The 15,102-nt window shown below is 49.0% G+C and overlaps 1 gene segment (V, D, J or C); it reads right to left on the bottom strand.

Annotated features, from left to right (window-relative positions):
- Positions 1-10,615: 10,615 nt before the first annotated feature.
- Positions 10,616-14,523, bottom strand: LOC138929776 (probable non-functional immunoglobulin lambda variable 5-48). The segment is given in 4 exon segments: positions 10,616-10,691; positions 10,793-10,802; positions 12,991-13,404; positions 14,465-14,523. Coding segments are annotated over 4 exon segments (546 nt in total).
- Positions 14,524-15,102: the final 579 nt, after the last annotated feature.

Here is a 15,102-nt window from a genome sequence, read left to right as displayed (position 1 = left end):
CTGGACAAGATAAGAGTGTTTCAATTCAAACCTCCTGTTAGCATTCTAGCTTACTTGGCAGGGTTATCCAGACTCTTGCAAAATTGCTGAGCCAATGCTTGCTGCCAAGTTCTCACATCCCTTATCCATTGTGTTCCTGGGAGTGCATATAGTCAGGATGTAGAAAAAACAGCTTTAGCATTAGCAATGTTAGACTTTGAGTTAATAAGTTCTTTCTTTGCTGTAACCCGCTGAATCTTTGCTCCATAAAAATGTAACTCTGTATTTGAAGGGTGACACAAGCTAGGAATTTAAGAAGAAACACTTTAAGGGAAAATCATTGCTCTGGCTGACCAACCTTTACCAAAAAGAGGTCATAAAATATCACGAGGCCTCTGGGCCAGAAGATAATGTACAAAAAATAAGACTCTTGTAGAAAAGAACCTGGTATCGATAAAAGTTAATACTAATCGAATGCTGAGTTGACTGCTTTTTTCACGTTGCTCAACGTACAACTCAGGGTATAAAAGCCCTCTCTGAAAATAAAGGGACGGGCCACGCTCACCAAGAAGCTTGGTCTCCCCGTCCACTGGAGAAGGGAATGGCAAGCCACTTCAGTATTCTTGCCTTGAGAACCCCATGAACAGCATGAAAATGCAAAATGATAGGATACCAAAAGAGGAACTCCCCAGGTCATTAGGTGCTCAATATGCTACTGGAGATCAGTGGAGAAATAACTCCAGAAAGAATGACGGGATGGAGCCAAAGCAAAAACAATCCCCAGTTGTGGATGTGACTGGTGATAGAAGCAAGGTCGGATGCTGAAAGAGCAATGTTGCATAGAAACCTGGAATGTCAGGTCCATGAATCAAGGCAAATTGGAAGTGGTCAAACAAGAGATGGCAAGGGTGAACATCAACATTCTAGGAATCAGGGAACTAAAATGGACTGGAATGGGTGAATTTAACTCAGATGGCCATTATATCTACTACTGTGGGCAGGAATCCCTCAGAAGAAATGGAGTAGCCATCATGGTCAACAAAAGAGTCCGAAATGCAGTACTTGGATGCAATCTCAAAAATGACAGAATGATCTCTGTTCGTCTCCAAGGCAAACCATTCAATATCACAGTTATCCACGTCTATGCCTCAACCAGTAACGCTGAAGAAACTGAAGTTGAATGGTTTCATGAAGACCTACAAGATCTTTTAGAACTAACACCCCCCAAAAGATGTCCTCTTCATTCTAGGGGACTGGAATGCAAAAGTAGGAATTCAAGAAACACCTGGAGTAATAGGCAAATTTGGCCTTGGAATGCAGAATGAAGCAGGGCAAAGACTAATAGAGTTTTGCCAAGAAAATGCACTGGTCATAGCAAACACCCTCTTCCAACAACACAAGAGAAGACTCTACACATGGACATCACCAGATGGTCAACACCGAAATCAGATTGATTATATTCTTTGCAGCCAAAATGGAGAAGCTCTATACAGTCAGCAAGAACAAGACCAGGAACTGACTGTGGCTCAGATCATGAGCTCCTTATTACCAAATTCAGACTCAAATTGAAGTAGGAAAACCTCTAGTCCATTCAGGTATGACCTAAATCAAATTCCTTATGATTATAGAGTGGAAGTGAGAAATAGATTTAAGGGCCTAGATCTGATAGATAGAGTGCCTGATGAACTATGGAATGAGGTTTGTGACATTGTACAGGAGACAGGGATCAAGACCATCCCCATGGAAAAGAAATGCACAAAAGCAAAATGGCTGTCTGGGGAGGCCTTACAAATGGCTGTGAAAAGAAAAGAGGTGAAAAGCAAAGGAGAAAAGGAAAGATATAAGCATCTGAATGCAGAGTTCCAAAGAATAGCAAGAAGAGATAGGAAAGCCATCTTCAACCATCAATGCAAAGAAACAAAGGAAAAGAACAGACTGGGAAAGACTAGAGATCTCTTCAAGAAAATTAGAGACCCCAAGGGAACATTTCATGCAAAGATGGGCTCGATAAAGGACAGAAATTGTCTGGACCTAACAGAAGCAGAAGATATTAAGAAGAGCTGGCAGGAAGATACAGAATAACTGTACAAAGAAGATCTTCACAACCCAATAATCGTGATCGTGTGATCACTAATCTAGAGCCAGACATCCTGGAATGTGAACTCAAGTGGGCCTTAGAACGCATCACTATGAACAAAGCTAGTGGAGGTGATGGAATTCCAGCTGAGCTATTTCAAATCCTGAAAGATGATGCTGTGAAAGTGCTGCATTCAATATGCCAGCAAGTTTGGAAAACTCAGCAGTGGCCACAGGACTAGAAAAGGTCAGTTTTCATTCCAATCCCAAAGAAAGGCAATGCCAAAGAATGCTCAAACTACCGCACAATTGCACTCATCTCACATGCTAGTAAAGTAATGTTCAAAATTCTCCAAGCCAGACTTCAGCAATACGTGAACCGTGAACTTCCTGATGTTCAAGCTGGTTTTAGAAAAGGCAGAGGAACCAAAGATGAAATTGCCAACATCTGCTGGATCATGGAAAAAGCAAGAGAGTTCCAGATAAACATCTATTTCTGCTTGATTGACTATGCCAAAGCCTTTGACTGTGTGGATCACAATAAACTGTGGAAAATCCTGAAAGTGATGGGAACACCAGACCACCTGACCTGCCTCTTGAGAAATCTGTATGCAGGTCAGGAAGCAGCAGTTAGAACTGGACTTGAAACAACAGACTGGTTCCAAATAGGAAAAGGAGTACGTCAAGGCTGTATATTGTCACCCTGCTTATTTAACTTCTATGTAGAGTACATCATGAGAAAGGCTGGACTGGAAGAAGCATAAGCTGGAATCAAGATTGCCAGGAGAAATATCAATAAACTCAGATATGCAGATGACACCACCCTATGGCAGAAAGTGAAGAGGAACTAAAAAGCCTCTTCACGAAAGTGAAAGCGGAGAGTGAAAAAGTTGGCTTAAAGCTCAGCATTCAGAAAATGAAGATCATGGCATCTGGTCCCATCGCTTCATGGGAAATAGATGGGGAAACAGTAGAAACCATGTCAGCCTTTATTTTGGGGGTCTCCAAAATCACTGCAGATGGTGACTGCAGCCATGAAATTAAGAGCGCTTACTCCTGGAAGAAAAGTTATGACCAACCTAGATAGTATATTCAAAACCAGAGACATGACTTTGCCGACTAAGGTCCGTCTAGTCAAGGCTTTTCCTGTGGTCATGTATGTATGTGAGAGTTGGACTGTGAAGAAGGCTGAGCGCTGAAGAATTGATGCTTTTGAACTGTGGTGTTGGAGGAGACTCTTGAGAGTCCCTTGGACTGCAAGGAGTTCCAACCAGTCCATTCTGAAGGAGATCAGCCCTGGGATTTCTTTGGAAGGATTAATGCTAAAGCTGAAACTCCAGTACTTTGGCCACCTCATTGGAAGAGTTGACTCATTGGAAAAGACTCTGATGCTGGGAGGGATCGGGGGCAGGAGGAGAAGGGGACGACCAAGGATGAGATGGCTGGATGGCATCACAGATTCGATGGATGGGAGTCTGAGTGAACTCTGGGAGTTGGTGATGGAGAGAGAGGCCTGGCGTGCTGCGATTCATGGGGTTGCAAAGAGTCGAACACGGCTGAGCGACTGAACTGAACTGAACTGAACTGACCCTTCTTTCAGGCTAGTTCCCATCTGGAGCACAGAGGTCCGCTGTGCTTACTTACCCGCCTGGGCTTCTAAGACCAGAACAGGAAGGCGCCCTGTGTCTCACTTCCTCGGGAGACCGGGAGGGCGCCTGTGGCCTATGTAGAGGGTGCAAGTTACTTGTTTCAAGACTTTATTGATTTTCTGTGTAATCCAAGGAACATCAGCCTCTTTTGTCCTCTATTTTTCCACTACACTATTCGCTCCTATTCTCTCCTCTCTCATTCATTCATTCACCGATGCGGTTTCTCCTGAGGGTTTCCCTGGATCCTGTGGGGGCTGGACCCCGACACTGAAACCCTGAGTGTCCCTCACCTCTGTCATCGGTCACAAAGGCAGGGCTTTGCCTCGAATCTCTTGTCATCATTGCCATGGTGATCCCCGCTTCCCCGCTGTTCCTTCTACAGGATGTGCGGCCCTTGGATCTAGACTCATTGTGGGCATCACAAGCAGAGGGACCCGGGCACCTCTTGGGGAGCCCCTGCTCCTGACAGGCCACAGACCACCCCAGCCCTCAAGGAGGAAATGCTCCAGTGGGGTGGAGACGAGAGGAGCAGAGGGCAGGGCAGAGCCGGCACCTGTGGGTCAGGAGAGCCACTCCCGGGGCTCCCCGCCTCCTGCGATGTATCCCCGGTGCCCCTCACTCCTCACGCTCTCTGCTCTGCCCCTTCAGGAGCAGAGTTCTCACCCTGGGGGACGATCTGCCTGCTGGGATGGTCCAAGGAATCTGCTGGAGGCGCATCTGGGAAAGCCTCCTGCTCCTGATCTCAAGTGAGGGAGCTCAGCTCCACGGCTCCCGTCATCACCCGGCTGCCCAAGGTGCACTTCAGTGGAATCAGAATCTGTTTATATTTTCTGAGATTTCAGCAAAACTGACTGTACAATTGGGAGGAGACATATTATGAACCAGAACATACCTCAGGAATAAGTTGATTCTGGGGTAATATTTAAGATTTGACGGCTCTCTAAGAACAAGCCCCTGCCAGGCTGAGGCTCTCGTCCCGGTTTCCCGTCTACCTGTGTCGCTGTGCGGAGCCCTGTTGCACCAGCCTGCATGGTCAGCCTGCACCTCGTCCTCACGCTGCAGTCCAGAGATGAGCAGGAGCCCTGAGTTGGCTGAGACACCTTTGGATCCAGAAAACTCGCAGGGACCCCAGAGCCTGGTTCTTCCTGGAGTCTGAGTGGTAGGACTGAGGAGGGCTCACTGGCTTCTGCTGGTTCCAGTAAGAGCAGAGTGGCAGACACTGATGTCACTGCTGAGGGTGCAGCGAGCCACAGAGTCTCCTGTGGTCTCTGACGGGACAGGGGTCTCCCCCACACAGAGGCCCTGAAACCATTGCTGGTCACAAGAGTCCATGGTTCAGGGCTGGTGATTCAGTGTTGACACCCACAGCAGCACCAGGGGAACAGCTGTTCTGTGGTGAGAGAAACCATCAATAAATGGGGGTGGCCTCAATACACTTACAACTTAGGTTATCAATAGTGAAAGTCACTCACTCGTGACCGAGTCTTGCGACCCCATGGACTGTAGCCCGCAAGGTTCCTCTGTCCGTGGCATTCTCCAGGCAAGAATACTGGAGGGGGTTGCCATTAATACAACTATGAAATTAAGATTCTCCAAAATATCAAATGAAAATAACAAACATCCCATGACTCTTGAGCGGATCTGAGAGTGGGCACGCGTCTGGCAGGATGGTGTGCGCGCCGTGGAGTATCCTAAACCCCCTCCCCCTAAGTGACCTCACACGGGGCAGGAGGGTGGGGAAGAGCAGCTGAGGAGGCTTAGGGTGAAAGCCTCTGCAGGAAGTTGTGAAGTACGGCCACAACATTCCTATTCTCACCGCGTGAAACGAACATGACTCTATGTCCATTTCTGAGCTGCTGCTCCGTGTCCGCTTCCCACAGCGTGCGGCAATTGTGATCCTTCTCAGGATCTGTGTCTGAGGCCCGATTCCCCAGCCAAAAACACTCACTGTTTGATATGGAGCCTGTTGAGCCAGGTTCCTCAACACAGTGGAAAATATGTCATTTTGTGTGTATGAAAAATGAGAATAAGGCAAATTTAAGGCTTAAGGGAAAAGGGAGAATTAGAAGGAATAATCCCACTTATTCCAAAATATCTCTGTTAACTGTGGCCCCACAGCCCAGGCGGCCAATGTCCAGACCCCGCACGTGTGAGTGAAAGGGCAGTGACAGGGAGCAGGACACAGGCGTGTGACCTGTGCTCTGTGACCCACGTCGCGGTGAGGCCGGGAGCTTAGGGTTAGGCTCACTTCCCCTTGGCCTGAGGCCTCCTGTGAGCAGCAGGGCTGAGTCCCAGCTGAGCAGGAACAATCAGCCCAGAGACGGTCAGGGGGCCCCACCCAAATCAGAGCCCGCCAGCCTCGCTGAGACCCTGCGGGCGGGTTGTGACTCCTGTGCTCAGAGCTTGGGACTCAGCATGACTGAGACGGCAGCCAAGCCGCCCCCTTGGTGCCAACAGTATTGCTGTTCCCAGGCAGGTGAGTGTGGCTGAGCGTCCATGGCATCAGCGACCCTGGCTGAGTCCATGCTGCCTGAGCCTCAGACACCAAGAGGGGACAGAGGAGGCTGAGAGCAGGACCTGCTCCCTGTGCAGGAGAGAGGCCAAGGGCGTGGGGGTCTCCCAGGGCTGAGATGCGCTGACGGACCCCCACCTCGGACACTGAGACAGAGGACTAACAGACCCTGTGTCCCCAGAGATGGGAGAGATTTTCTGTGTCCTTTGAGACCCTCTCCTGCGACTGGACTGCTGCAGGGACTTTGAGGACAGAGGGGAGAGGAGGACCCTCCATGCTCGGGTAGACCCCTGATGACCTGGACCCAGGGTGGGCCAGCAGCAGAAGGTCCAGCAGAGCCTGAGCAGGAAGCCCCTGGGCTGCCCTGGCTCCCCCAGTGACGCAGGCGTCCTGGTCTAGTCCCTGCAGGCCTGGAGCCCTGGGGGAGCCAGAGAGGCGGTCACAGGACAGGCAGGAGCAGCAGCCCGGGCCCCAGCTCCGCCAGGGACGGCCGAGGAGCTGAGGGTCCTGAGTCAGACACAGCTGGATGCTGCCTGTCTGGTTCTGACCCGACCGTCATGGACTCTGTCCGCCAGGACCCGCCTCTGGCATTCAGGGCCTTCTGCTCAACTTCAGATTTTCATATAAAATGTGGTTGCTGAAAGCAAAGCCTTGGTGAGGGCGCAGAATGAAGAACTGAAAGGATTTCCCAGACCAGTTTCCTGGGGTGGGGCTCAGACCTCTGTTTTAAACCAAACAGATGCTTCATTTGCTATTATTTTCTCCCATTCAGAAGGCTGTCTTTTCACCTTGCTTATATTTTCCTTTGTTGTGCAGAAGCTTTTAATTTTAATTAGATCCCATTTGTTTATTTTTGCTTTTATTTCCAGAATTCTGGGAGGTGGATCATAGAGGATCCTGCTGTGATTTATGTCTGAGAGTGTTTTGCCTATGTTCTCCTCTAGGAGTTTTATAGTTTCTGATCTTACATTTAGATCTTTAATCCATTTTGAGTTTATTTTTGTGTGCAGTGTTAGAAAGTGATCTAGTTTCATTCTTTTACAAGTGGTTGACCAGTTTTCCCAGCACCACTTGTTAAAGAGATTGTCTTTACTCCATTGTATATTCTTGCCTCCTTTGTCAAAGATAAGGTGTCCATATGTGTGTGGATTTATCTCTGGGCTTTCTATTTTGTTCCATTGATCTATATGTCTGTCTTTGTGCCAGTACCATACTGTCTTGATGACTGTGGCTTTGTAGTAGAGCCTGAAGTCAGGCAAGTTGATTCCTCCAGTTCCATTCTTCTTTCTCAAGATTGCTTTGGCTATTCGAGGTTTTTTGTATTTCCATACAAATCTTGAAATTATTTGTTCTAGTTCTGTGAAAAATGTGGCTGGTAGCTTGATAGGGATTGCATTGAATTTGTAAATTGCTTTGGGTAGTATACTCATTTTCACTATATTGGTTCTTCCAATCCATGAACATGGTATATTTCTCCATCTATTAGTGTCCTCTTTGATTTCTTTCATCAGAGTTTTATAGTTTTCTATATATAGGTCTTTAGTTTCTTTAGGTAGATATATTCCTAAGTATTTTATTCTTTTCTTTGCAATGGTGAATGGAATTGTTTCCTTAATTTCTTTTTCTACTTTCTCATTATTAGTGTATAGGAATGCAAGGGATTTCTGTGTGTTGATTTTATATCCTGCAACTTTACTCAACTGACAAACAACTAATCTCAAAAATATACAAGCAACTTATGCAGCTCAACTCCAGAAAAAAAAACGACCCAATCAAAAAATGGGCCAAAGAACTAAATAGACATTTCTCCAAAGAAGACATACGGATGGCTAACAAACACATGAAAAGATGCTCAACATCACTCATTATTAGAGAAATGCAAATCAAAACCACAATGAGGTACCACTTCACACCAGTCAGAATGGCTGCGATCCAAAAATCTGCAAGCAATAAATGCTGGAGAGGGTGTGGAGAAAAGGGAACCCTCCTACACTGTTGGTGGGAATGCAAACTAGTACAGCCACTATGGAGAACAGTGTGGAGATTCCTTAAAAAATTGCAAATAGAACTACCTTATGACCCAGCAATCCCACTTCTGGGCATACACACCGAGGAAACCAGAATTGAAAGAGACACATGTACCCCAATGTTCATCGCAGCACTGTTTATAATAGCCAGGACATGGAAACAACCTAGATGTCCATCAGCAGATGAATGGATAAGAAAGCTGTGGTACATATACACAATGGAGTATTACTCAGCTGTTAAAAAGAATTCATTTGAATCAGTTCTGATGAGATGGATGAAACTGGAGCCAATTATACAGAGTGAAGTAAGCCAGAAAGAAAAACACCAATACAGTATACTAACACATATATATGGAATTTAGGAAGATGGCAATGATGACCCTGTATGCAAGACAGGGAAAGAGACACAGATGTGTATAACGGACTTTTGGACTCAGAGGGAGAGGGAGAGGGTGGGATGATTTGGGAGAGATACATTCTAACATGTATACTATCATGTGAATTGAATCGCCAGTCTATGTCTGACGCAGGATGCAGCATGCTTGGGGCTGGTGCATGGGGATGACCCAGAAAGATGTTATGGGGAGGGAGGTGGGAGGGGGGTTCATGTTTGGGAATGCATGTAAGAATTAAAGATTTTAAAATTTAAAAAATAAAAAACTAAAAAAAAAAACAAACAGACCACAGAAGTGTCTGCTTTGGCAGCAGATGCTTCAGCCCGGGAGCCCGTGACTTGGGGGAGAGCAGGTTTTTGTCTCACTTCCCCCCTGGCCTGGAGCACTGTGTCATTATAGCTACTACCAGCATAACTTCCACAGAAATAATCGGCCTCGTCCTCAGCCTGGAGCGAGCTGATGGTCAGGGTGGCTGTGTTGCCCGACTTGGAGCCAGAGAATCGGTCGGGGACCCCTGAGGGTCGATTGGTACTACCATAGATGACGGTTCTGAGGCCCGATCCTGGGACCTGTTGGAACCAGCCTACACCACTACTACTGATGTAGCTTCCAGAGCAGGTGATGGAGACCCTCTGGCCCAGGGACCCAGACACGGAGGACGGCTGAGTCAGCACAGCCTGGGCCCAGGATCCTGGAAGGGAGAGAGACAGAGATGGTGACTCTGGGGTCCAGACATGATAGCAGGGAACACAGCATGTGTGTCTTCCCAAGACCCCTCCCCTGCCCGCCCCACCCCCATCCAGTCACCTGTGCAGAGAGCGACCAGGGTGAGGAGCAGAGGGGACCAGGCCATGGTGGACACGGTCAGGGTGTCCTGCTGTCTGCTGCCCCACAGCTGAGCAGAGCGTCCCCACACCACTCCTGCCCCTCTTCATAGCCTGAGTGGGGGCGGGGCCTCCCATGCAAATGACCGTCCTCCCCCAAACCCCACAGTGCTCTGATGACCTCTGGGACCTGGCTCAGCTTCCTGTGCCTGAGGGAGACCTTGGGTGATCAGAGGCGGGGTTGTGTGGGCCTTGGGGGTGGGAGGTCACAGCTGGGAACCCTGAGCAGTAAGCACCAGGAAGCACCAGGGGACTCATCTCAGGTCTCACAGCTGCAGACCCACAGGAATGGCTTGGCACCGCCCCCTGGTGTCCTGGCCCACACATACATCCTGTGACCTAGTGATCAGAGCTCTTAGAGTCAACTTTCTCCAAACTGGCTTTGAAGTTATGCAGTTCAGGAAGTGTTGTGTTGGACAAAGAGATCCAGGTGTCATTTACCCTGTAGTGCATGTGAGTGTTACACTGTGGATGTGTGACTTTGAGATTTCAAATCAAGCAAAATGGGATCGTGGATTAGTAAAAATCTAAGGTCATCCCTTAAAATAGATGCCTGAACTTCACTGAAGAAAATGTTGTGGTTCAGTCACTAAGTTGTGTCCGACTCTGGCTCTGTTTTAATTTTACCTTGCCATGGTACTATTTCCAAAACATCATTTTCCTTGTAGATTCTGTTCTTTAAATAAGATCATTTTAAAGCCTTTCTGACACAGCATCTCCACTGAAGGATTTTCATGTCTTAGCAGGACGTTCTCTCTGTGAAACAGGGCAGGCTGAGGTGTCAGAGCCATGGGTCGGTCTCAGATCTGAGATGAGCGACAGGACAGGACAAGGCAGATCAGCTGTTCTCAGGAATCTCAGACGGGACCATGGGGAGCAAACCTGACTTAGGCGTGGTCCAGACAGAGCAGCAGTCAGGGCCCCAAGGGCAGAGCCCCAGGACAGGGTCTGCTTTCCCAGCCCAGGGCACCCGCAGCTTCACCCGGGCTCACTGTGCATAAAGTCAGTCCCACAGCAGCTGAGCACAGATGCTCCTCAGCCAGCAATCATTTCCCAGGTCTCAGGAGCAGGGTTTCTCTCTCCTCCTGACTCCTCACTCGATGGGCACACAGGACACCGTGTGAGTGTTCACGGGATAAATCAGCTGCTGGGGGGCATCACTGGATCCCCTGAGAAATGAGGAGGAACCAGGGGTGAAACAGGGAGGGGTCGACCTGGGGTCACAGCTGAAAGGAGGGGCGACCTGGGGTCACAGCTGAGAGCCGGAAACCTGAGGCTTCCTGGGAAGGAAGGGTTAGACAGGCTCAAGGAGGGGGATGAGGAGGTGAATGTTTCAGGAAGATCTGGAAACTCGTTCATGACCTTCTAAGAGCATGAGCTGGGTCATCACTGTGGAGGTCAACAGTGTATGTTTATAGAAAGAGAGAGGCCCAGGACTGGGAGGAGAGTCGTGAGTGAGGGGAGCGGGAGGGCAGGCTCTGAGCAGAGATGAGGAGGAGCGGGCGCAGGCTGAGGAGAGCTGGAGGGGTGCACGGGGTGGGCTCGGGGGCTCCTCCCCTCCTCTCTTTCTGGGAAGAGGGTGGGGACTGATGACCCCCTGACCCCTTCACCCTCCAATTCTGGGTGCTCGGCCCCGGGTGCAGCTTCACTCCCAGGAGGAGGCCTGGGGGCCGCGGCTCTGAGTCTGTCCCCTGAGAGGAAGCACCTGCTGTCCCGTCCAACTCAGGCCGCTGAGCCCAGGGGCAGGGCCAGCTCAGGGGACCATGGGGATGTGTTGAGATGTTGCCGGTTCTGAGCGGTGCACAGCGCCCCCTGGTGACGCAGCCGGGGAACGTTCACGGCGTTGAGAGTGGGAGCAATGTTCTGCTCGATTACTTGGTTCTCAATCCTGTGTGAGTGTTTTGCGGCCCCGCGGACTGTAGCCCACCAGGCCCGTCTGTCCATGGGCTTTTCCAGGCAGGAATACTGGAGTGGGTTCCCGTTTCTTGAGCCAGAGGATCTTCCCACCCCAGGGACAGAACCCATATCTCTTATGCCCCTTGCATTGGCAGGCGGTTCTTTACCTCTAGCGACACCAACCTAGGTTATGACCAACCTAGATAGAATATGCAAAAGCAGAGACATTACTTTGCCAACAAATGTCCATCCAGTCAAGAGTATGGTTTTTCCGGTGCTCATGTATGGATGTGAGAGTTGGACTGTGAAGAAGGCTGAGCGCCAAAGAATTGATGCTTTGAACTGTGGTGTTGGAGAAGACTCTTGAGAGTCCCATGGACTGCAAGGAGATCCAACCAGTCCTTTCTAAAAGAGATCAGCCCTGGGTATTCATTGGAAGGACTGATGCTAAAGCTGAAACTCCAATACTTTGGTCACCTAATGCAAGGAGTTGACTTATTGGGAAAGACTCTGATGCTGGGAGGGATTGTGGGCAGGAGGAGAAGGGGACAACAGAGGATGAGATGGCTGGAATGTATCACCCGGTCGATGGACATGAATTAAGTAAATTCCAGGAGATGGTGATGGACAGGGAGGCCTGGCGTGCTGCAATTCATGGGGTCGCAAAGAGTTGGACATGACTGAGTGACTGAACTGAACTGAACTGAACTGAATTGGACTGCAAGGAGATCCAGCTAATCCATCCTAAAGGAAATCAGTCCTGAATATTGATTGAAAGGACTGATGCTGATGCAGAAACTCCAATCCTTTAGCCACTTGATAGCGAAGAGCTGACTCATTTGAAGAGACCCTGATCCTGGGAAAGATTGAAGACGGGAGGAGAAGGGGCCAACAGAGGATGAGATGGTTGGATGGCACCACCGATTTAATGGACTTGAACTTGGGCAAACTCCAGGACATAGTGAAAGACAGGGAAGCCTGATGTGCTGCAGCCCACGGGGTCACAAAGAACCAGACATGACTTAGTGACTGAACAAGAACGAGTGGATTTACAATGTTGTGCTAATTTCAATGACCGGTATCTCAGTGACACTCAGTGTTTTGAACTATAAACCAGGAGCACCTGTTCATTCTTTTCTTAAGTTCTCTGGTATGTATGTGGCGTTCAGTTCATAGGCTTTTAATATTCCTCAGAGTTCTTTTAAGTGTTTTATATTGATTACATATTACATGTTACTATTTTTATTTTAAGGAGATTCATTACTCGACTACCGAATACAATTCATTTCTGCATGTTGGCTTTTATAAAAAAACCCAAGTGAAACACTCACAGCAGCATGTTTTATTGTACCCTCAACCCTGAGCTGGGCTTGGCCTGAAACCACCTCTTCATCATCGAAAGGTCCTTTTATTTCTGAACAAGCAATATTGGCCAAAAAATACACCCACCTGCATTGGATAAGAGTATTTTCGCCATCTAAAAGATGAACTGAAGTAAAAGATATGGTATTATCAAATCTGCTGGCTCTAGGAAACTCAGCTGCTTGCCTAAATTCTGATGATTTAAGTCACCCCTGAGCTCGACTTCATCCGAGCCACGAGCAGGGGTGAGTGGAGGAGGTTTCTGTCTCGCTTCCTCACTGCTCTGGAGCACCATGTGAGCATTAGTGTCGCCATGCCACACAGCACAGTGATAGTCGGCCTCGTCCTCGGGCTGCAGCCCAGAGATGAGCAGGAGCCCTGCGTTCGTCGAGGCATCTTTGGATCCAGAGAAGTGGCTGGGGACCCCGGAGCCCTGGTGCTTATCCGAGTCTGACTTGAACCTCAGGAGGTACCGGGGAGGGCTCCCTGCCTTCTACTGATACCAGTATATGGTATAACTGCCAACACTGTAGCCACTGCTCAGGGTGCAGGAGAGTCTGGCTGATGCTCCTGGAGATGCAGAGAGGGAGGCCGGCTGAGTCAGCAAAGGCTGGGAGAGGGAACCTGCAGACACAGACACAGGGGAGTGGGGCAGGAGCTGCAGTGCCGAGGTGCAGCCTCAGCAGAGTCCAGGGATATCCTCAGGATGGACGACGTCGGCGAATGAAGAAAGATAGAGATAGAGATAAGAAAAGAACGACACGGGGTGAACAAGCTTCAGTGAGCGAGGCCCGTTTTACTTTATTTTCCTCGGGGCTTTTATACCCTGAGTTGTACATACAGCAAGGTGAAAAATGCAGAGTCAACTCAACATTCCATCAGTATTAACTTTTATCAATACCAGGTTCTTTTCTGCAAGAGTCTTATTTTTTGTACATCATCTTTTGTCCCAGAGGCCTGTTGATATTCCATGACCTCTTTTTGATAAATGTTGGTCAGCCAGAACAATAATCTTCCTTTAAAGTGTTTCTTCCTACATTCTTAGCCTGTGTCACCCTTAAAGTATAGAGTTACTTTTATATGGAACAAAGATTCAGTGGGTTACAGCAAAGAAAGAACTTACCAACTCAGCATCTAATGTTGCTAATGTTAAAGAGGCTGCTTGCTATTTCTATATCTTAACTATATGTACTCCCAGGAACACAATGGATAAGGGATGTGAGACCTTGGCAGCAAGCATAGGCTCAACAATGTTGCAAGAGGCTGGCTAAATCTGCCAAGTAAGCTAGAATGCTAACAGAGGGTTTGAAATACTCCTTTCATGCCCAGGAGATTGATCAACTAGAGCCCTAAGTTAACTCTTTTAGTCAGAGACAGCCCCCTGCTAATGTCAGAAGAGCTGGTGAAAGACATAAAATAGGAAGACAGACAGACTCTGGTTCTGGGGTAGATGCTCGAGCAGGTCCAGGGGGTCCGTCGAGTCCTGAGGCCTTGCTCATCTGGACTCTTCCGCATGACCTTGTCATGGGTCGGATGGCCCAGGGATTCCCTCAAGTCCTGCATGACCTTGTCATGGGTGGGATCTTCTGTACTGGCTCCCAGCACTGCAGGAAAGGTTCCCAAGTCTGAGCACCAGGGGCTGATGTGTGGGGGCTGAGCCCTGGTGCCCGGGGCCTGTGCCTACCTATGCAGAGAGAGAGGAACACGAGCAGGAGAGGAGTCCAGGCCATGGTGCTCACAGAACCCTGGTCCCCACAGTGGGCTGGGCTGCTCCAGGCCTTCTTTTCTGCCTCTGCCTCTGCCAGAGGAGGGGCTGAGATGCAAATGAGGGTCCACCTAGGGCCTGCCCAGCCCCTCCCTGAACCCTGGTGCTGGATCTCAGCTCACAGCCCAGACTCACAGGTGGAAGGGGCTTCCTCCTTGGAACCCAGTGGGAGGAAGCAACTGCTGAGACCACACAGGTCCCTGCTCAGGGGACTCTGCAGCCAGAGCGGACACACGGCTGAGTCCCCCCAGGAGGTCAGGCCCCGCCCCCAGCCCAACTGCTATAGTGTGTGATGCTCCCTGAATGCCCATGCAGGGTCCCCAGGGCAGCCCTGCAGCTGCCCCTGTAGGTGACATGCGGAAAATTATAAATGGAAAAACACATAGAAAACAAGAGATAAAATTCATGCTTTTTGGCAAGTTACAATGCTGGCTCTATTAGAGAAAATATGTAAACAGACTAAACTGCTTTCCAGAGTAAACATATTTCTTGCACTTCTCTGTTGGTTCGGTGGTTAAGAATCCGCCTGCCATTGTAGGGGAGGGAGGTTCAAGCCC

Source organism: Ovis canadensis, chromosome 17 (genome assembly GCF_042477335.2).
Source record: "Ovis canadensis isolate MfBH-ARS-UI-01 breed Bighorn chromosome 17, ARS-UI_OviCan_v2, whole genome shotgun sequence".
Taxonomy (NCBI): domain Eukaryota; kingdom Metazoa; phylum Chordata; class Mammalia; order Artiodactyla; family Bovidae; genus Ovis; species Ovis canadensis.
Note: the sequence above shows the minus strand (reverse complement) of the source record. Positions and strands in the feature narration are given on the sequence as shown.